The sequence below is a fragment of the Artemia sp. Qi Xiang Cuo genome, chromosome 7 (assembly GCF_049724085.1).
Source record: "Artemia sp. Qi Xiang Cuo chromosome 7, ASM4972408v1, whole genome shotgun sequence".
Lineage (NCBI taxonomy): Eukaryota > Metazoa > Arthropoda > Branchiopoda > Anostraca > Artemiidae > Artemia > Artemia sp. Qi Xiang Cuo.
Genome location: NC_142800.1, coordinates 31,372,643 through 31,395,670, shown reverse-complemented (window position 1 = coordinate 31,395,670; position 23,028 = coordinate 31,372,643). Strand labels below are relative to the sequence as shown.

The 23,028-nt window shown below is 35.4% G+C and overlaps 1 protein-coding gene across 1 annotated transcript in view; it reads right to left on the bottom strand.

Moving 5' to 3' along the window:
- Nucleotides 1–345: 345 nt before the first annotated feature.
- Nucleotides 346–23,028, bottom strand: part of LOC148950163 (putative methylmalonate-semialdehyde/malonate-semialdehyde dehydrogenase [acylating], mitochondrial) — a 34,076-nt gene continuing 11,393 nt past the window's right edge. Inside the window, exons 5-11 of the mRNA XM_089091793.1 lie at nucleotides 20,910–21,064; nucleotides 19,093–19,305; nucleotides 14,174–14,420; nucleotides 11,357–11,538; nucleotides 9,491–9,670; nucleotides 7,126–7,224; nucleotides 346–745 (exon numbers count right to left, since the gene is read on the bottom strand). Of these exons, the coding sequence (XP_088947919.1) occupies nucleotides 644–745; nucleotides 7,126–7,224; nucleotides 9,491–9,670; nucleotides 11,357–11,538; nucleotides 14,174–14,420; nucleotides 19,093–19,305; nucleotides 20,910–21,064 (1,178 nt within the window). The 3' untranslated portion in view covers nucleotides 346–643. The remainder of the gene's footprint in view (nucleotides 746–7,125; nucleotides 7,225–9,490; nucleotides 9,671–11,356; nucleotides 11,539–14,173; nucleotides 14,421–19,092; nucleotides 19,306–20,909; nucleotides 21,065–23,028) is intronic.

Genomic DNA, 23,028 nt, shown 5'->3' with positions numbered 1-23,028 from the left:
GCCGTAAAAAGCATCAGTTTTCGTGAATAATGGTGACTTTAACTGTTTTAAACGACCGTTTTTCAATAGAAAAAGGCACAGTTTTTGATGCCAGAACCATTGCTTTGGGATACCCTTTAGTTTCATTTTTATTAAAGAAGCTTAGTCATGGAAATGTGGTCTCCTTGTTTTAGTTTATAGTTCTATTTTCTGAATGACAGAATTAACCACCGTTTTTACTGTCATGAAAAACACTATTACGATGCATATAAAAAAGTTTGAAGTGGTAGGATAATGACCTCATTTAAACAGCAATGATGCGAAAGAAATTGACGTCTGTTATAACCGAAAAACATCAAAAGTAGCTTTCTGATATAAAATTATATTCAGCATCAAAAAGCGTTCCTACCTGTATTAAGCAAAAGTAAAGAAAATGGACTTGTAATAAGATGTTTTATAAAACACAATCGTAATATATATATATATATATATATATATATATATATATATATATATATATATATATATATATATATATATATATATATATATATATATATATATATCTACAAAATAACTTCAAAGTATTCACACACTGGTTTCAGTTCCACTTTGTGAGGCTAAATAAGGTAAAATCCGTCAATATTTTCAAAACAAAAATTTATTATTGCATAACAGGCATGGAAACGGCAGCTCTTGTGTCAGTCGCATCTTGTTCACGCCACATCTGTGTTACCGTCTTGATTTGAGTGTAAAAGTTTATCCCCTAAAATAAAAATAAAGGTAAACATATCCCATAGTAATAAGAGTCAAAGTTCTTGTCCTTGAACATCTGGTATTCAAAACGAATTTTAACTGAATTTCTACAGCCGTAATCGCTCCAGTAAAAACCCTAATGATAATCCTACTTTTTCAAATACAATTCCAGTCATTTCAAGTTAAAAACAAAAACAGCCATCCTTAGGACCCTGCTATACGCAAAAATTTGTAAAGGGTTCCACGAATTACTGTTTGCTGCTCGTTGATAGTAGAAAAGGAAATTAAAATAAATCACTTCGTTTAATACCAGATTTTCTAGAAACAAGATGTTTTTGCTTTAACCTCTTGCATCCCTGAGGCTGCCATTAATGACGGAAGGCTTTCATAGAGAGTGAGATGGCCAAAATCCTTGATAGCATTATTGTTTATCTTAAGTTATGTGATGAATCATTCAGGGGTATACAAATATATTTTTGGGCGGATGATTCTTCCAAATAATAAAACAAAACAGGGATTTTGAAACAGCAAACAGGCAAAGTATATATAAAACACAGGAAATAACAGTCGAATTGTCCCGGAGACCCTCCTTCTGCGTATGTGTACGAGTCCATCTTTATTCCAAATTTCTTGAACCGGTCAACTTTTTTGGATGACAACTACCGAAGTTTCAAGGAAGATTTAAAATTTCTATTGCCCTAAGACCGGCATGCCACATAAGGATCTTTGAAATTGAACCTAGCTCATCTGTCAGAATCTTTCAAAATGTTAAGAAAATAGTGTTCATTTTTTCTTTTTGCACAATACACACTAACATTCCAATTTAAATTGCACACCCGGAAATTTTGCAAACAGAAATTTATCGAGATTAAATTAGTTTTTTTTTGCCATTGAATCAGAGTTGTAATAGACAGTCAGATTAAGACATGATAGAGCCATAAGTTGGAAAAGTCATTTATATTTTGATTACAATAAAGACAACATAAATTTGAATTAATAAGGCATAAAAAATTTCATTTTTCATTACTTTGATTAAAAACCTAATCGGTGCATGAAACGGATACACATCCATAAATAATTAGATTATTAGATAAAAATGATAGTAACACCAAGCACTGGACGATTTATTGGGTTTGAGTTCATAAATAAAATATTGTAAGAAAGGGATAAAGAGAAAGAAAGTAAAAGAAAACAAAAGAAGGATGACGATGAGTAATATCAAGGAGCCCGGATGTTGCGGGACTGATATCACCAGCTAGGTCCTCCATCCAGTTATGGAACATATCACTGGCAAAATAAAACATTAAATTTTTGTAATTACAATAAATATAAATTAAAAAAAAAAACTGTTGAATTAACAGCTAGACTAAAGCCTTGAGTTAAAGTTAGCTTCGAATACACAAATAAATCCCAAACAAATTCCAGGACAAAAGTTCAAGAAAAGACCTTAAGAGGCATGTTATCAAATCTCTGGAAAATGACTATGGATCTCTCAATACAAGCCCCTTTGGTCTTCTTAGTACATTTTAAGGTTTAGGTTTCTGTAATTTCTAGTATCGAGGGAAATGAACAACTGACTTTCCTTCCTTCGCATGTTTTAAAACCACGAATGGCTGAGTTGGATGCACCACCAGCATTGACGGATATTCAACTATATTAGTGAATATATACGCATCGCATGTAAATTTTTAGAAAGCTAATATTCAGGGAGAACTGTAATCAAGAAGCTAAAAAGTTTTTCGATACAAAATATATCTAAATAATAAAGCCATTTGTGAAACATGCGCCGTTTTATTTTAGGAAGTTGCAATTGTTCGTTTTGTATTTTTTTTTTATGTTGCATCGCGTTTGGAATTAGTTTCTTCCAAAGCGCTTAGAAACCCTTCTGCCAAGAAAACTTAAGATTTCTATATTGCAATGTTCACCTTGTAATCAACATACTTAGCAATTCCAGAATGGAAACTGCCGCGGACATACGAAATTGCTGTGAAAAAAATACAGCCTATATATTATCTTTTGATTTAGAACAATACTACTACTACTACTAGCAACTCACCACAGCACCAAGCCGCCTGAGGCTAGCACAGCTACGCACGCTCCTCCTCCATCCCAATCTATTCAAAGCCTACCTTTTTACACCCTCCCAGGAAGTTCCCATTTACTTTAAATCTTTCTTTACGACATCCTCCCATACCAAATGTGGAAGACCTGCTTTCCGTTTAGCCCTAGACGGTTGGCCGAAAAGGACAACCTTCGGGAATCTGTTATCCTTCATCCGCACAAGGTGCCCTAAACACATCAACCTTTCTTTCATTATAGCCCTAGAAAGCGGTATTGAACCATATTTTTCGTACAGCCTATTGTTTGAAATACGGTCAGTCAGCCGAGTACCCAGAACAATCCGTAAGCAATTTCTCTAGAAAACGTCTAGCAAATCTTCATCCTCTTTTCGGAGCGCCCATGCTTCAGGGCCAGATTTGACCACTTTCTTCACTGTAGCTTCTAATATTCTAATCTTGGTTTACACACTTATCTTTCTATTCTTCCAAACCTTTTTTAACTGTGAAAGAACACCCTGAGCCTTGGCTATTCTACTTTTAACATCTTCACTGCTCCCACCATCTTTACTAATACTACTACCAAGGTAATTGAAGCTGCCCATCTGATCTATCTTTTCGTTATCCAACGTCACCTTTTCATATTCACTTATTCCTAGCCTTAGTGACTTAGTCTCCTTAACGTTAATTTTCAAAAGTATTCTAGCATCCTGAACCCTGAGTTTGGTAAAAATCAAGCTGCACTTACTGTGTTTCGACTTTTATATTGCAAAATCAGCTCTACAATAAAAAGACTAAGAAGCCCTTAAATAGAAGCAGCGATAGAAATTGAATATAATTATTGAAAAAAGAAAACACGAAATAATTAAAATACCATTTAAATTGAGAATACAGCAACTACTAAATGATGATATGTTTTAATACAAAACGAGAAAACAAAAACGACAACTCAATTACAGATCAAACAAGAACATTGAACCACAGGATACATACTATTTTCTTCTTATGTTTTTACAAAGTTTTGAAACTGCGATTTCTGTGTCTAACATACTGTAGACCAAGAGTTACGTTTTCATAGTGGTATCTTCGTAACAACTTCGTTGCTTCGTAGCAACGCTAATCTTGAGTTGCGTTTTCATATGGGTGTATGGAGGCAATATTCGACGAAACGAAAAAAAAGAACGGATTTTTGCTACTTTTAGTGAATTTCTTCCAGAAAGGCATAGCATACAGGATATGAGACAGCCCAACATCGTTGTAGGAGCTATTTTCCTAAGTTGGGATCTTTGATACTAGAGCTGCACGGGTGATGTCACCCCCAGAACAAGATTTTTAGCTCTTTCGGTAAAAATGGCTATCGTCGAATTTTTTAATCATGCTTCATCTGGAAATGTGGAGACACTTACAGCAGTTGGTTGCCCCTCATCAGTTTTGGTCATTGCGTTGAATTGTTGTCCAGCTATAAGCATCAGTTCAAAACAGGCAAATCAGCTGAAACTAGCTTACTTGATAGCATTGATAAGGCCACTCCTTTAATCTATACCTTGAAAGATCTGCATTTTGCTAAAACTTTAGATAATGTTCTCCATTAGTGTTTACACAACAGCCTCATACTAAAGGGGTCATCCTTTTGTCTACGATTGGACAATGCTTTTCTTTGTCAATTGTCTCCAACTCGTTTATTTAATCATATATGATGGGTAGAGAATATTTTTGAGGCCTTGGTACATAATCAGTAGAATGCCTTAAGGAAATGTTCTTGGGTCAAAATTCTCCCTTTTGTGTATTAATTATTTTGCACACTGTATCTATAATCATATATGCCTTTTGCAGATGTTTCTAAACTATTTGGGTGAAAAGATACAATGCTTGTAACGGTAGCTACAACCTAGTAAAGGACGTACCACGACCCATAATAACCAAAAAAAAACACACAAAAACTGGCAAGGTAGAAAAAATTGCTATTTCTAGCTGATTCAGAAAACGTAACCTTTACCAAACTTCTTTTATAACTTTGCGAACAAGGCTTGGTGAAGCAAGACTATAACTTCACGAATAAAGCTTGGCGATACAAGACTATAGCTTCACGAATAAGGCTTGGTGAAGCAAGACTATAACTTCACGAATAAGGCTTGGTGAAGCAAGACTATAACTTTACGAATAAGGCTTGGTGAAGCAAGACTATAACTTCACGAATTAGGCTTGGTGAAGCAAGACTATAACTTCACGAATAAGGTTTAGTGAAGCAAGACTATAACTTCACGAATAAGGCTTGGTGAAGCAAGACTAACTTCACGAGTACTGGCTTGGGGATGAATCAGCATCACTCTCTTTGTTAACTTTCCACCTTTCAATCTTTTGCTAAACTTTAAGAAGCACCAGAATGACCACATTCAGATTTAGATAATGGCCATACCAGACCTTTATATTCAAACGACATAAAATTGCTGGAAAATGTCCAAAGGTGTGCAACCGAGTGCATAAAATGCGCAATATTTGCCAAACAAGTAGACAATTCTTTAACTGATATAACAGCACTGGTTTATTTTACAATAAGAAACATTGTCATTTTACCTGGCGATGTTTTCTCAAAAACAAAATAGCAACACCATTTAGGGGAGCAGTGTGAGTTCATTTTATTAGAGGCGTTTAAAGGAAGCTACCAAGTTACAATGCAAAACGTGTTCTGGAAGCGACACAGGAAAACAGGCAATAATGCTTCATTGGAAACGGTCATAAAATGTCTAGAGAAGCATGGTCCTTGAAAACATCAGTGGTTCTGTTCAGCTGCCATTTTTAGAGCAGCCCAAAAGTCAATACGAAGCATAAGAGTTGTCTTGGGAAATCAGGAATCAGCCAAAAAAGGAGCGAAAGCAGGAAAAATATGCAGCCTGTAAAAATTTAATAAAATAGCTCAGGCAAGATTTGTTATGACAATTGGCTTTCATAACAATTTGAATCAAAATGGCACATTAGAGAGAGAGAGGTAAAAAAAAATGATAGCAATACCAATTTATACTCATGGAAGTTAAATGGAACATTTTGAAAAAGACCACTGTCAGGCTGTCTTCAGTATAAGGAAAATACCGAAAGGATTGAGGAAAGACTGAGAAGCAAAAGCAACGATGAGTGTGAGAAGCCAAAAAAAAAGAAGAAAAAAATACTAGAAAAAAACCTAAATAAACTGAAATATGAAAACCATTGTTTTTCTCCTTCTCTTTTTTTACATTGTCATTTATTTTGTTTTGGTAGCACTTTTTTTGCCCTTGTCCAGAGAAAACGTTTAAGGAACGAAGAAGTATTTGAATTTTTTTTAAAGAAAAAAAAATTCTACTTAATTTTTATTTTTATAAAAAATTCTAAGATGTTCTTTATTCCAAGCAATTACTTAAAGTTTATATGTAGCAGTTTTTTTCAGACTGGCCTTTAAAAACAAGAAAAAAAAAAGTGAGGACAATCAAAAACTTGCGTAGCACCAAAAGAACAATCAGAAATAAAACAGGGCTTTGCTTTCCTTTAAGAGAAGCACTTTTGATTTGAAAAAACTCAGCCTCTTTTAAAGATGAAATATAATTTATCTTAAAAGGAGGTAAAGCATTTAATACGAAATAAAAATTAATCTACGTAAGTTTTTCCTGCATCACTGAAACGACAGTATTTCTTAGCACTTTTACCCTTCCATAGCCCTAAAAAAATCAATTGCTTCGAAGAAACCAGCAAAACCTATAGCATATCTCTTCAATGTGGGTTTCTCTAAGGAATTAATGATGAGACCTAAGTCTACGAAGGACCCTGGTTGAGAAACCCTTGAACAGCTGAAAAAGTTCAAAGAGATTAATAAAAATAAAAATCCAGCTGAACAAATCTTAAAACAGAGCTTTAAGGCTTCTCGATGCAAAAATTGATGAAAGATCTGTGGAAAAAAAAACAACAATAACACTGTAACAAAAATGAGTAAAATAAAGTATGAGGAATTACCTTTAGTCAATTTAAATCTGAGTTACGTCTAAAGTTGCTTGGTAAGTATGCCTTCGAAACAGATTGAGATTCATGGGATTAAAATAATAATAATTATTTATTGTTTTATGCTACAGGATCATGACATGGTATAGTTGCATTATGTACGAAATGTTTATTCAAGTTTTTTTTCGGTACACAGTTTCCCCTATCTGTTTCTTATAGAATATACTTGTTTTTTTTATTTTTTTTTCTCTTTTTGTTAGTAACACACCCTCGCAAGCGACGCTTTTGGAGGTGCTATCGATTGATTTGGTCGCTGTTTTTGATTGGATAATATATTATTAGTACTACTACCACTACTGCTACTACATACCTGTTTTCCATAAAAATTGGCATCTCCCAAAAATGATCCTCTTGACCCAGTAAATGAAAACATAGGCAATGGCACGGGAATTGGCACGTTTACTCCAACCTGTAAGAAACATAAGGGCCGTTCTTTTACTCATCTATGTGCTAAGATCTTACATCTTTTGACAAAGAACGCTTAAAATTGAAATCTTAGCACTAAGATCTTACATCTTATAGCCTTCTTTTGCAAAAGTCTTTCATCATTCTGCTCTGATCAGCAGTCTAAGAACAATGATGAGTATATCATCAAAGTTGTCTCATCAATGTTCTATATGGCAGAAAATGGTGTCCGTCACACTTTTTGCTAACATCAGTGAGCTGTAAGATCTTAGAACAAAGAGGAGTTAAAAGAACGGAAATCTTTGCAAAAATATGTGAGATCTTATATGTAAGATCTTAGTGCAATAGAACGGGCCTATAACTTACAAAGGAAGACAGAATTCTTACTGGATTTACCGTAGTCGAAACGCAAAACGTAACCATAACCATACCAAAAAAACAAACTAATAAACTTCTAAGAAACCCAATATCTGCAACTCATAAATTGAATATAATATTTCTCCAGTCCTTTCATAAAACGAGAAAAATAATAGATTTTTTTTTATTATGTAAGTTTAATTAAGTTTAATTTTTTATTGGATGTTTTGGAGAAATGATGGCTATGCAGAAGGGGGGGGGGGCTTGTTGCCCTCCAATCACTTTTTAATATTAAAAAGGGCACTAGGCTTTTCAATTTCTAATTGAATGAGCCCTTTTTGAAGTTTCTACGACAACAAATGGCCACCTCGGGGGGTTGTTATCCTCTAAGACATAATATCCGGGCTTTTCAACTACGAAGAAAAAAATGGCTATCTCCAAATTTTGATTCGATGTGTTTGGTAAACTAAAGAGAAATGTTATTTGCAGCTTTTAATTTCAAGTTATTGTAAATTCGGTTTATAGGAATATAAGGTCTCTATTTATTAATTTTAAATTTTAATTGCATTCTTAAAAGAACGTGGGACGCCATCTTCTTGTGATATTAAAGTAGCCTCATCAAAAAGAACTAAAGGATCTAGATTTTCGACGATGTAGAGGGCCACAGCAGAATCAGTATCCTCATTTTTATTTTAAATTTCACATTTCAGAGACATCTTAAGTTCATGCCGTCGTTCCTCAGGGAGCTGGCGTTTTTAATTTCATTATGTACTCCAAGCTTTACCCACCCTATAAATAAAAGTAAAGTTGATCTGGTCGCGACGACTCGAAAAGCGCAAAACTATCCTTTAGGCGGTATCATCCGCTTAAAAATTGGACATAATACCATATGTCCAAAAACAATTAGGCAATTGATGGTTATAATAATTAACCATAAATGTTAATCTACAAAAATCCTTAAGGCCTGCTGTTGATGGAATTTGATTTGTTCACATAGGCTACATTTCTTACTGAATCTTTAGCCCCTAACCAGATAATTTTTAGAATTACATTATTTTGAATTATTCCAGTGTAGTTTAAATGAATCGAAAATGTTCCAATCAATACAATTGCAAAATATAAAGATGAACAGTAGAAAAATGAGGGAATTATACTCTTAAGGAAGATGAAACTTTAATAAGAAGTGTAAGGATCGTATATTTTCTTTTCGTTGGAGTTTTCATGTTTAGGACAATAAAGGAGATAAGGTGAGAGTTCTCGAAAAAGGAACACTCTTATTCTAGCCTTCTTCTTGAAAAATACAAAATTCGGTGACAAAAATAATTTGTTAATAAATATAGATTTTAGAATGGATTACATCTTCTCTATATCTACTTCCTAGCTACGTAGCTCAACCCCACCTATTGCCTAACATATTTATACACCCATTTTATAATCTTTATGTAAATTGGTAGTTTCAAAATTAACCAAATTTGGAAGTGCAAGCATATAGAGGCAATCAAGAATTCCCTGTCTATCCACTTGACCAAAAGTCGGTCCATAAACATTGAAACTAATAATATTATTTGTAAATGTTTCACATTTTCCATCATCCTAAGTAGATTAAATAGATAATCTCTGAATGATCTGCCAAACAATCAAGATAAAAGTTTCCCCCGGTAATCTAAACACTATGATCTGTCACTTTTGCCAGACAAAGACACTTTTAAAGCTTTTTTTAAATCGTTCTGCACAGAAATCGATAGTGTGATTCAAGCCTCGACCCCCGACAATTTTGTAGGCAGTGTTATTTTTTCTCGAAAAACTAAATTTTTAACTCCAAAATGAGCGCTTTACATCCAAAATAAAAAACATTTGCTGAAAACTTCAACTAACAAAACAAGTATTTAAACCAGAAAGATAAACCCAAATACCTGTCCGACGTCAACTTCGCTGACAAATTTCCGTGCTGTGGCACCATTTGTAGTGAAAATTGCGGTACCATTACCATATGGATTCCTATTAATAATATTAATCGCCTCGTCCATGGTGTCCACGGAGAGGATGACCAAAACTGGTCCAAAAACTTCTTCTTTGTAGCAAGTCATATCCGTCTATAAAATAAATAGGGTAGACGAAGAATGAACAATTTTGACAGTAAAATTAATTAACAACAACCATCTGTTTGCTCTATTAAGCTTAATTTTAACAGAAGAAAAAGTTAAATCAACAAGGAATTTTTGTTGAAGTGAATTTCTACACTTTACTACGAAATATAATGCTAAATTTTTGTACCCATTCCTGTCCAAAAACGTGAATGGTAACTGTGGATGTTTTCTGTTAACAGTTGAGATCTTTAAAATTAATGTCCTTGGCTGAAGGCTTATGTTGAAGGATATTTGCCCAATCGCAACATCAAACCACCCAGCCAAGAAATAAAAAAAAATTAAAGGGCGAAACATTTTCACAAAATCAATCCTTGACAAAAAAACTTATAAATATTTATGAACAAGAACAAATTATATGAATCATAAGAATATGGATGGCCACTTTTTTGTCCTATTTTTTCTTAACTAACAACAAATAAATTCAGAACAAGGGTAACAGAAAGCAGTCATAACAACTATCATTACGACAACGATTACTACTTTTTTTCTTTCATTTTTATGCATAAAAATAGACATGTTTGGAGAAAAAGCAGTTAGAAATAATCACTCTTGTGTTGATAATTAAATTTAGAACGCTTGTTCATTCAATACTAGTAATAGACAAAAAATCAGAAAACTACAGACTAGGGATGACCGAACTTTTTTACTGAAACAGCGACATAGAAACAAATCCGAAACTTTTCAGAGCCACGAGATATATCGTAAGCTGACTTATCACCTAATTATAATTTCTTTGATAAAGAAAAAAGGTGTATATTCAACATATTCCAGTGAGACCTAGATTAAAGGGCAAGAGATTTACTTAAAAGGAATTTTTTTTTAGCTTGTCATCTTTCGAAATGTATTATTTAATAGGAGCAGCCGAAATAACCCAAAATGGAAGCACTTTCCAAGGTACATTCATAGTAAAAAAGATCTCCAATTAAAAATAAACAAATAAATAAATTTTTAGGATAAAACAATTTCAAAACAGTTTATTCTGGTAAATTTATGAAAGTTAGTTAGAGTGAACTTACTGATTGTTTCCTAATAGAGAAAGAACACTATAAGCTATTTCGCCAACTCGGCTGTGATAATTAAGAAGTGCGGCATATGCCATTTTGGTCGAAAATGAGTTATGTAGCGTGCGTAAACTCAACATGAGGAATCAAATTATGCAGTCAGAATTGTCCTATGTTGTACCGCTACGAAGATAAAACAAGAGATATAAACTAGTTTTGATAAAAGAGGATCACCTGATGGAGCTATAATGGAATGGGTCGTCTTTTTTATCAAGGAAAAAGGAGATATGCGCCAAAAAAGGATTAATTTTGAATTCGCTGAGAATACTTTTGACAGAAGAGGATAATCTTATCTATAAGAAAAAGGAGACATGTGCCATAAAATGGAATAATTTTAAATTCATTCAGAATATTTAAATTTAATGTATACCACTGAAAATAGTATAAAAAGTCGGTTTAGAATATGTTCCCTTTATCACAATTAGTCTCCTCTTTCAGAGCAACAACAGCCGACAAACTTCCTTCTGTTTTTCGGCTCTCCTGACAAGTTACAAAAATGGCGTATGTCGCACTTTTAATTATCACAGCCGAATTGCAACTAGGTGAAAGGCTTAAAAGAATGAAAACATACGGTGACATTTGTCAGAATGGTTGGTCCAATAAAGTTCCCTCTTTCATAGCCAGGAACAGTAATATTTCTTCCATCTAGAATACATTTAGCACCTTCTTTGATACTCTTGTCAATGATATCCAATATTCTGTTTTTGGACTGTGGAGAAATTACTGGCCCTACATCTGTACCAGGTTCATGTCCTAAAAAATCAAACTGATTAACAAGTTTATCATACTATGAAGGATTATACACTTCACATTCGTCAAATGGTTAAAATTTACATATACGGGTGAATATACATCGAATTTCTTTTTTATTCCTTTGAAGTGAAGATTTTAAAAACAAGTGTTTTTGGAAAATTAGATTTTTCATGAGCGAAATATTAAATTTTTATACTTTTCATATTCGCCACGCAAACTAGATTTTTCATAAGCTCACATAGTTTTCAGACAAAAAAAAAAATAATAACAATAAAAACAATAAATACGACATATCTTTTTGAAGAAAGATTTTATTAGATTAAAAATCTACTGTGGGTAGAGAAATCAAATTGATTGTGAATTATTTGGCACTACGAAGGATTATATATTTCAGATTCGCTAAATGGTTAAACTGTGCAATAAATGGCAAAACATACATCTGACAATTTTTTAATTTCTTTTTAGTTTGCCAGCCTTGGAATGTTTCATTTCTTAGCACATCTGTGCTAGGACATCTGTGCAACTTCTCCAAAACCTAGTTTAAAGAAAAGTCAAAGTGTCCCATTTGCAGCACAAAAAGCACAGACAATCTGAAGAAAGGGAAGAGCAAAGTAAAACTTGGTTACCAGGATTACCGGTTACAGAATCAATACCAGGATTACAGAAAATTTTACGGATACATTTAAAAACTAATTTACTATTGTCTTTTCATGTTTTCAAGACCTGACAATGTAGAAAATTTGCCAACAGTCTTATGATTCGAACCTGCGTGTACTCATTTTGGTATTGATGAAAGTTGAAAATATACGATGAGTTTACTAGTGCACCAGCCCTTTCTGAGCATCTTTTTCTTCAGCTACAGCCTGGCTAACTTAGTCCCATTATAAGGAATAGACAGTAGTGGGTTAGGATCACGGACCAACCAACTAATCATAGTGCATATATAGCAACAAATTTCAGATCTTAACAGACATGTTATCTCCCTTCCATGGCTGATTGGGAAACACCAAAACTTTGGGTTCCAGGAAAATAAACTGTTGTAAAAGCTAAACTTATTAACAGTGTACTAACAGTCAAACTGAACATTAACCTGACGGAAACCATCTTTTACCAAGGGTAACCATTATTTTGATTAATGCACCCTCAATTAAAAAGGCTAACTTGTGTTTTGCTTATAAAGTGCCAGCAAAATTACAGCAAACAGTTTGATTAGGCAGATCTTCGACGTTACGCCCTTTTTCACTTAACCTACATACTCAATAGCTTCACATTCACTTCAAGATTCAGTCTCACATTGTTAGTTTTACGTTTTGAAAAACTTGAGGCATTGGCTTTGAACAACTATTTTACTAATTAAAAGCTACTCAGCTTCAGTTTAGCAGGTTCTCGCACGAGGAATTATTATATCAGTGGCACAAGTAAAACATTAAGACTCAGCGTGCAACACTTTGCTTTGTAAATTAACATGTTTTCGTGGCATGTTTAATGGAGAGTTTGTAGGTAAAAGATTAATTAAAAAGAGTAAAAAATTTCGGTCAAATTCTGGCATTAGCAATACGGCCATTGAAGTAAAATGTAAGACATTTTTTCAGTCCAAATTATTAAGAACTTTGGTTTCACATATAAATGTGAGTTATTATAAAATGCCCTGTCCTTTAAAATTCCCACGGGATATTAAACTGTACCGAATCTCTTGTGTAATCCAATCTAAAGGCAGGCAGGGACGCAGCCAAAGTAAAGTATCCTTCCCACCAAATATGAAAAAAAAAAAAAAAACAGCGTACGTGCCTGACCCCATTCCTCCCACTAAACATCAATTCCAGTGCCCATGGCTGATTAAGAGTTTAGCAAAAGCTTAATCTGGCAAGTTTCTTTTGATTCTTCGATGTACCGAAGTGAGAAGAATTTTATAACTTTCTAGATTAATGATAATGAAAACACTTAATTGCATTATCCTTCTTACTTTCTAGATAGTCTTTGTATGAATATGTTTTACTTAAAGCAAACTTCACAGCACCTAAAACGATGATATGGTGCAAGGCTTGGTAGCTATTATTTCTTTTTAAACGCTTGAAGCTATCTAAAGGCATGTGTGTATGGATGATTCTTGAAAGGTTAAACTTAATAGAAGTTGAGATTTCTTAAGATTCTAGGGATTCCTTTTGTTATAAGGGTGTTGAAACACCAAAGCTTTCGGGTTAAAGTCATACAAAAACAGTCTAAAATATACAAATACTTTGATCAAGTTCTATACACTTCCAACGATTTTTTGCAGTATTTCTAGATTTTTTTTTCATGTTTGCGACACAGAAATTAGTTCTTCTATCTCTCTCTCTCTCTCTCTCTCTCTCTCTCTCTCTCTCAAGCATACTCGCTCATTTTACTGAGTTTTAGCCCTTTTTTTGTTGCTTCTTGTCCTGTAACTGACTTTTTAATTCATCTTATATGACATCAAGCAGGTACTATCATCGTTAGAAAACAACATCTTGTTCAAACCTAATCTTCTCCTGAAAATATTACTCAAGTCGTTCGAAGTTACGTTTGCTAATTAAAATAAAAGAAAACGAATAAAAGGAAATAAAAGCACGAACTCTATTACAAATTTTACATGTATACGTTTATAGGTTTTGCTTACCTGCATTAACTTTTAGTTGTTTTGACCGCTGAATTAATTCTGGGATCCAGTTATTAGCATTTCCAACAAAAATGGCCGTGCTGAGCGCCATGCACCTTTGTCCAGCAGCACCAAAGGCTGCACCAACCAGCTGGTTCAGCGTGTTCTCTTTACTTGCATCAGGAATGATAACTCCATGATTTTTTGCACCCATATTAGATTGAACGCGCTTCCCGTTTTTAGAACCACGTTCATAAATATGCTTGCCCTGTAAGAATTTCAAAAGAATAAAAACGAAAGGGAATATTCATTTTTTTTCTACAATAAAAAAAAAGGTCGGAAAAGACGCAGTTTACATCTACACTCCAAAGGATAAAAAAAATTCAGGGAAAGGGACAAGAAGCTCTGAGGGACAAAAACATTACACATTTAAAATAATACAGATATAATTCATAGCGTGAATTACAATTTGCCTTTCATTTCTAGCAAAAACTTAAAACTTTCATCACATATTCTATAGCGACAAATAAATAAATGTATGCGAAAGCCTGGATAAAAGCTTGAAGATTGCTACTTGAAAAGAGAATGATTTGGCATCAATCTTAATAATAACATGATATATATTTAATATTCGTAAATGCTTTTTTTTCAATTTTGAAAAATGAAACAGACAGTGGCAGGAAGAGGGGGCAAAGAAATAAACATAGAGCCCAGCATTTAACATGAGATACGTAGAGTAATCTTTTTACAGCATTAGAAAATAATAATTGAAGATTCAAGTTTCAAACTAATATTTGCATAATTAGTTTCAAATTCCCTACTTATTACTACCAACATCTTTATGTTTTTATTGTTTTTTTAACCTTTGAAAAGCTAAAAATACAACTTTAGTTGTCCTAACAAAACAAGAAGGGTTTCAAATTAATTAGAAAAAAGACTGAACAGAGTATAAGAAAATAGATTATAGTTAATTTAAGGCCACTAAACAGTAAGACATTATAAGATAATTGGCATATTAAACTCAATCAAAGACAATTAAGCGGTATCTGGTAGAAGTTCTGGACATGTCAAACGTTTTACGAATGGTGCATGCCTGGCCAATTTGTACAACATCAGTCATCTTGATACTATCTATTAGGGTCTTGATACTATCTATTATGTCGATACTATTTATTATGATACTATCTATTATTAATTGATATCTATTATTAATTATTATAAATGATACTATCTGTTATTAATTGATACTATCTATTATGTTGAAGTTATTTAATCCTCTCAGAATCGTATGTTGTCTATTTGGATAGCTGAAAAACTATATAGGGAAAAATTTCTACTTACTGTTTGAATGATTGTTATCAATCTGATTGCTATGAATCAATTAGTAACAGGTTTGACTTACTTGACTTATGTCTCCTGCCGGGCGCTGCTCGGCGTAGAGGGTGACGTCTGCCTCCTCCATCCACTTCGGTCCATGGCAAGCGTTTGCACATCGCTCAACCTGATATTTGCCATCGCCAGGAACTCGGACAGGCTGTCAGACCATCGTTTCTTCGGTTGGCCGCGAGGTCGCTTCCAACCGGCTTTGACAGGGTCGAAGTCATGGATCGTTTTCGCAGTTATGTGTTGAGGCACTTAAAGTAGGTGTGCAAACCATCGTAGTGTTTGCTCGGCTGCTTGGGTGGAAAACTGAGACTGCTTGGCGAGCTACAGCAGCTTCTCATTGCTGACGAAGTCAAACCATCGTAGACCTTCGATCCTCCTCAGGCTCTTCGACTGAAAGACATCAATTGCCTTGAGGGTTGCGGCTGAAGCTTGCCACGTCTCAGCTCCATAGAGCATCACAGAGCCGACGAGGGCGTTGAAAATCCGCAGCTTCGTTGTGCGACTGATGTTCGTGACGGTTCAGTCTGCCCAAGGCAGAAGACGCTTTGGATATTCTCGCTTGTAGTTCAGAAAGAAGCGAGCCATCTGAAGAAATTATGGAGCCCAGGTAGGTGAACCTTTGGACAACTTCGATGCTAGTGGTGCTATCCAGGCTAACTGAAGGATTGGCAGCAAGAGAGGATGGGTCTATGGCCATAATTTTCGTTTTAGTCCAGTTTATCTGCAGTCCTACTTTTGCAGCCTCTTCTCGTAGGATTCGAAGCGCTTCCAGCAACTGCTCCATGGAATCCGCCAGAATGGCCAAGTCATCGGCAAAATCAGCATCTGTAATGACACGATCTCCAAACTTGAGTCTAAAGCTGAGACGTGAAGTAGTCCTTGTCATAACGTAGTCTATGATGACATTAAAGAGCTCTGGGGCAACTGCACATCCTTGGCGCACTCCAGTCGTGATTTGGAAGAACGGGCTGCAGCGGCCGTTCACTTGAACACAGCTCTCCGTCCCATGGTGTAGAGCTTTGAAGAGTCTACAGTATTTCTCAGGGAGGCCTGTCGATTCTAGGATCCGCCAAAGAGCTTCTCGGTCTACTGAGTCAAACGCAGCGTGGAAGTCTACGAAGGTAAAAAAGATTTTTGTCGGAACTCTGTGGCTTTTTCTATGATTTGTCGGATCGTAAAAATCTGCTCGATGGTTGAACGGTCCAACATGAAACCAGCTTGCTCCGGTCACCGGATTTTACGAATGATATTTCGACATCGATCAAGCAGGACCATTGAGAAAAGTTTTCCCGGGACAGACAGTAGGGTTATTCCACGGTAGTTCAAGCAGTCGCTTCTAGAACCTTTCCTCTTCCATAAAGGGATAATGACACCCATCCCCCAATCTTCGGGAAATATCTCGGTTTGCCAGATTGTAGAGAACAGGGTGTGGAGAAACAGGAGCATAACAGGACCTGGATATATTAGCAGCTGCGCACTCAGGCCACAGATACCGGCAGCTTTATTGTTCTTGAGCCTTTTTACTGCATTTCCAATTTCTGATGGGCTGAAAGGCTCGTCTGGAGGAGCATCTGTTTCGGATCTTGGACTGCCAGGTTGGCTGGGACTATCAGTAGGAGGCATAGACGGGCTAGTGTTGTTCAGGAGTGAGCAGAAGTGGTCCTTCCACCGCTCGAGACAAGAACCCTCATCAGAGAGGTGTCCCATCCCTGGATAGGATGGGTCCCAATGCTGGTGTTTTATTTTCTGTGAGATTGCGGAGGTACTTGAACAGGCTACCCATGTCTTTCTTTTTTGCTGCTAGTTCGATTTCATCGGCTTTCCTTGCAACAAACTGAGTTCGGTCTCGGTGAATAAGTCTGTTCCGCACTCCATTGAGCCTTCGATAGGTGGCCATGTCCCCAAGAAGTCTTGCCCTCCGCCTTTGCTCTATGACCTGCAGTGTTTCGTCAGTTAGCCACGATTTCTTCGGGAAACTTCGCTTGCCAAGCACCAGCTGTGCTGCTTCGCTGGTCTGTGATTTAAAATACTTCCAGGCGTCTTCGCTGTTGTTGAGTGTGCCCAGAAGCTCAAAGCGATTTGATATCTCAACAATATACTTCTGGCGAGTATATGACTCCTTTAGTTTCCCAATATCCGCTGCTACTGGTTTTCTTTCCGATCGCTGTGCATGGAGGCGAAGCTGGACATCAGCACACACAAGCCTGTGATCTGCATTTCCGAGGTCTGCTGATCTGTAAGTTCTGCAGTTCTTCAGCGATGATCTCCAGCGTTTAGAACTAATGACGAAGTCAATCATCGTCTTTGTGCGACCGTCGTTACTATACTACGTGTACTGATGGATAGTCTTACGTTGAAAGTAGGTGTTTGCGATCACAAGTTCATGGGATCGGCACAGTTCGAGTAGGCGAAGGCCGTTATCGTTCAGTGGGTCGGGGGATACAGGTCCAATTGTGCCACGCCAAACACCCATATCATCTCGCACTGTAGCATTGAAGTCACCGAGAAGAACAGTGACATCGTGGGGGGAAACTGTTGACAGACATCTGGACAGAGCAGAGTAGAATTCTTCCTTGGTTACGTCGTCGGAATCGTTGGTCGGGGCATAGCATACGAAAATTGTCATCTTGCCATGCTTGTACCCAAAGCGGGCCTTCATTATTCTGTCTGATACAGCTTCGTGCAAGAGTAAGGCCTTTCTTGCAAGGCCATTTAGCGCGAGACCAACACCATTTCTTCTCATGCTCCCTCCAGACCATACTAACGAATAATTATCACCTATTCGCTCTTCTCCACTTCCAGTAAGACGGGTTTCTGTGAGACCTGCAATTGCCACTTTATTCTTACGAAGTTCTTGAGAAAGTAGGTTCTTTGATGCAGGTGCATTCAGGGTCAAAACATTCCAGGTGGCTATTGGAAGCCCCCTTTGGTCTAGAAGGTTCAGTCTGTCAGTCTTTCTGACGTCGTCAGCATGTCCGTTGACGCGCGTAGGTCGAGATCTTAAAAGGAGGTCCGGATCCGAGGCTATGTATTCACTTTGCGTAGCACTTGATTTTCAGGTGGAGGGTCGCTAGCCCAACCGACCCTAGGCCTGGAATCTGATTAGAGCTAGGTTTAACCTAGATACTGAGATTCCCGGGGTGGGCTCCACCCGCCACATGAGGTTGCAGCCACCCTAATCGGAGTGTTTAGTTAAGGGATGACCCCATATCCAGAGGCACGTGGTCAGCAGACAAGGTCTGCATCATTCCGGACGAACTCCATTCGCCTCCAACAGGCACATTAGTAAGAGGCACATTATTAATAATTGATAAATTTGCGGCAAAACCGAGAATTACGTTAGCTGTTACCCCCTTTACCCCCAGGATATTTTAAAATAAGAGTTCCTTTTGGATAAGAGCTCAAAAGGTAATCACACACCATAGTCACTCAGATAACTGAAGAATGAATTGGCGCTGTATCTCCACACTTTGGAGTCATTAACAGTATAAAAACTAATCATTAAGAACTTTAAATTGTCTAACCGTATAGAAAAAAGAAATGCAATAACTTACCGCAATATCGGATCCAACGAACGAAATTGCTTTAATATCCGGATTGTCACAGATGAAATTCACTGCATCATGTGTGCCGTGTATACAATTAACTACTCCAGAAGGCATTCCAGCTTCTTTGAGCATGTCCAGTAAAAGCATGCATGCTCCGGGATCTCTCTCTGATGGTTTGATCACATATGTGTTACCACAAACAGCTGCCACTGGAAACATCTATAATACATTTAAAACCTCAGGAAATTGTTTCAAACAAATTTTTTCTACAAATAAGGTAAATGGCACATTATTTGAGAGCCAAACTAGAATACCACCGGATACCCTCTTTAATTATATTTAAAAGAAAAATTTAAAATTGTAATTAAGGATTAGATATAAAAACATGGAAAACAATTTGTTGCGTCTCAGTCTTTTTATCCAAGCAAAAGAAAATGCACAGGAAGAACCTCCCTTGTGCCAGAATCGCATGATATTCCTCCTTTCCGAAGAATCTTAATGTAAACGAACTGTAAGTAAGGAGCAACTCGTACTACTAGTAAGCGAAACTAAAAGAGAAGGAGCTTTAATAACAATGTTGTATTTTCCCAAGGACAGTCACATCGAACCAACGATCCTAGAACATTAGGAAAAATCACCATAAGATTTCTGAAATTGCGTAATAATAATCACGGCCTTAATAGTATGTAAATTTCTGTATATTTATAAATCACATACAGGCGGCAACAATCAATACGAGCCATTATCTATAAAAGGCTTTATACATATAATAGCTTTTTCGATGAACAACTATCAAATTTATTTTTATTATAACTGATGATTAGAATTATTTTTTTAAGGGGGGCACATGTCTGAAGTTGATCAAAGTGAAGGAGGGGGGGGGGCTGAAAAGTTTGAGAACCTCTGATCTAGACACTGTTACTATTGATCTAATAGTATTTTTATCGTCTTATATCATTGTTATTACAATCTAAACCATTGTTATAACATTGTGATGTTAATTATATTGTCTAATATCATTGTTATTTTTAAACCATTGATATCGTATATAAACTAGGTCATGCTAAAAGAAAAATTCGGTTTTTGTAACTTATGGCAATAAATGTCTGTGATAATAGTAAAAAATGCACGAATAAATTCGTTTTTTGGAATTAGTTTTAGTTTACATTTATCTGTTCCAGGAATAATAAAAAAAAGAGAATAGTGAGACATCCAATTACAGATACACTAAATCAGACTTTGTTTATTTGTTCTTTTTTTACTCTCAAGAAGTAGCAGAAACTTGACTGTCGAGCCTTACAGAGCTCCAAAACAACACCTTCTCTGTACCCTTTTTAGGGTAACAGGATTTCAACAACCGTGCCAAAGGGTTAGGAAACTACCAAGAGAAGGAACTCAAGTTGGTCCCTGACAAAAAAAGCGACCTATTCTATCGAATTTTAAGCGGTGAAATTTCAAAGCTACTTAAACCTAAATAGAACAAGTCTTTTTTTCGTCTTCTTTTCTTTTATTTTTGCTTTAAATTCGGTGGAGGATAAAAAACTAGCTTCGGCAAAAGGTATTTTCACTCGATATCATTTTGGTCCTTGTTAAGCCAAAATTGCTGCTTGGTGTCACAAGAAGGCGAAACTTTTTGTGGACAAATCCTTTATTTTGTGATTTAAAAATGTATTGCAAAAAAAACTTTCACGCCCCCGTCGCACCTCACACCTTGAGAACCCCTGGGCATGATGGTTCTTTAAAGATTAGTTTAAGCAATAAGAGATTTATAAACTGAGTGATAAAATTATCAAAAATACAAATTTGTGGAAAAACATACTAACCCAAAGTGGGATCATGGCTGGGAAGTTAAAAGGAGTAATGCCAGCACAAACTCCAAGCGGTTGACGAATTGAATACGTATCCATATCTTTAGCGAATCCACTCAAATGTTCACCAAGCTGTAAGTTTGTAATGCTGCATGTATGCTCGACAACCTCTGGAATAGTACATCTGGTACAGTTAAAACAAGTACTTCGTTCCAAGATATTACAAAGTTTATTTTCACAATATATGAAAGTAAAATAGTAGGTCTATACTTAGAGTACCAAGGACAGTAAAAATAGAATCTGAGTGTTGGAATTGGTTAAGTGGAAACTTCAAAGCCGCAAATATCTTTTACAGTGGAGAAATTGGGAATTCCACTTTTAACGAAAAAGAACCCTACATGCGGTTTTGCAATTTTCAGTACAAGCAGACTTCATATTGAACAAAGAAAATGTGAGTGAAAAATTGGAAAGTAGTAAGCTAAAAACATACGACACAAAGTAGCTTAAGAAGGTATAGTTTTTCTTTGAAGTTGAAGCTGTCTTTTGGAGCTAGGAGATTGTTAACGTTTGAATTTTTAAAAACGAAAACCGTTATCAATTTTGAATTGTTAGTTTCGCTCGTTTATTTTCACGGTTCAAGGTTGCAATAGACGAAATCTGCAACCGCCCTAAAAATTCAAAATTTTGCAACAGCAGAACGAAAAATCCAAGAAACATGTAGATTTCAGGTAGGTAGACCTAAGATGGGTTAGGTGGCAAACAAAGTTTATATTTTAATGTCCTAGGTACTTTAAAGTTTATATTTTCTGTAATAATAATAATATTTATTTATAACCCACTCAAATCCCAAGATAAATAGTGGAGTAAACACTTTAAAAACAAATAACAAAAATTGTGATACAAAGACAAAAATCAACAATAACATTAAATAAATACGTTAATCACCAAAATAACAATTAATGAACAATAACATTAAATAAATAAAATTAATATAACAAAGGGGTCAAACTACGGTGAGGCGACAAACGCCAATACGCTGTTTCCGACTGCTTTTCGTGTAAACCAGTCAGCTTCTCAGTAATATTTGGAAGGTAAAACTTATTTATTATCTTTCAATTCCTATGCCAAAGAGGAATATAAAGAAGAAATTTACAGAAACGGAAACAACCACAAGAATATCACAAAATTTTCGATGTTCAGTAGGTTATTTTATAGTATTTCCAAGGTTTTAATATTTCAAAGTAAGACGGCAACTTTGCTATCATCCGACGGCTGGGATTCAACTATATCTACTAAATTACATTTTGAATTTTGATTTGCATTTATTTTAAAGATAGTAAACTATATGGAAATTAGCCAAAAATGGTTTCAAAATAAAAACATTTCCATTTTTTGAGTAAGTTTAAATCGTTCTCTAAGAGTCTCATATCATAAATTCTGACATGGTGAATGGACAAATCCACAACTAATGAAGCCATTGATACAAGTGTTTTTTTTTCCTTTTGGGGTAAGTTACAGCTATAAACTTATCCGAAAATTATATGTTTTACAGGGAAACCGCAAATCTTCAGTATTAAGGGAGCATAAACCTTAATGACAATGAAGCGTCGTCCATTTCATTCCAGATAGGTTTTTTGGACAAACTTTTTTGGAGCTGAGTTGCAACTCCTTTTGTTTACTGTACGTTCCAATTTTGTATTTAACTGTTTATGCTTTAGTGTAAATTTGGCTAACAAATTTGAGTTTTTATTTTACATGAAAAATATGTATACGACTTTAAAGCGGTGCGTCTATTTTTGCTAGATTACATGTTAAAATCTGCTCAAGTATTATTTTCCTCGTGAAACAAATGACTTTAAGACAAGCCTACTGCTGTTATTTTCACTTAAAGGATGAAATAATTATAAAATTGAATTCATTATTTTGAATCTCTCCATTCACCGAGCTAAAATTAGGATAATAATTTTTTTCGAGAATGAAACTTGCTTAAAAAAAGGAAAAATTCTTTTATCAATGATTTTACCTTATTTTTCTATCTAAAAAAGACAAAAGTAAAATAAAAATTGCAAAGTTAATTTCAAAAATACAATGGACAAAGCTGAAATTCAGCTAATGAATCATAGCAAAAAAGTTG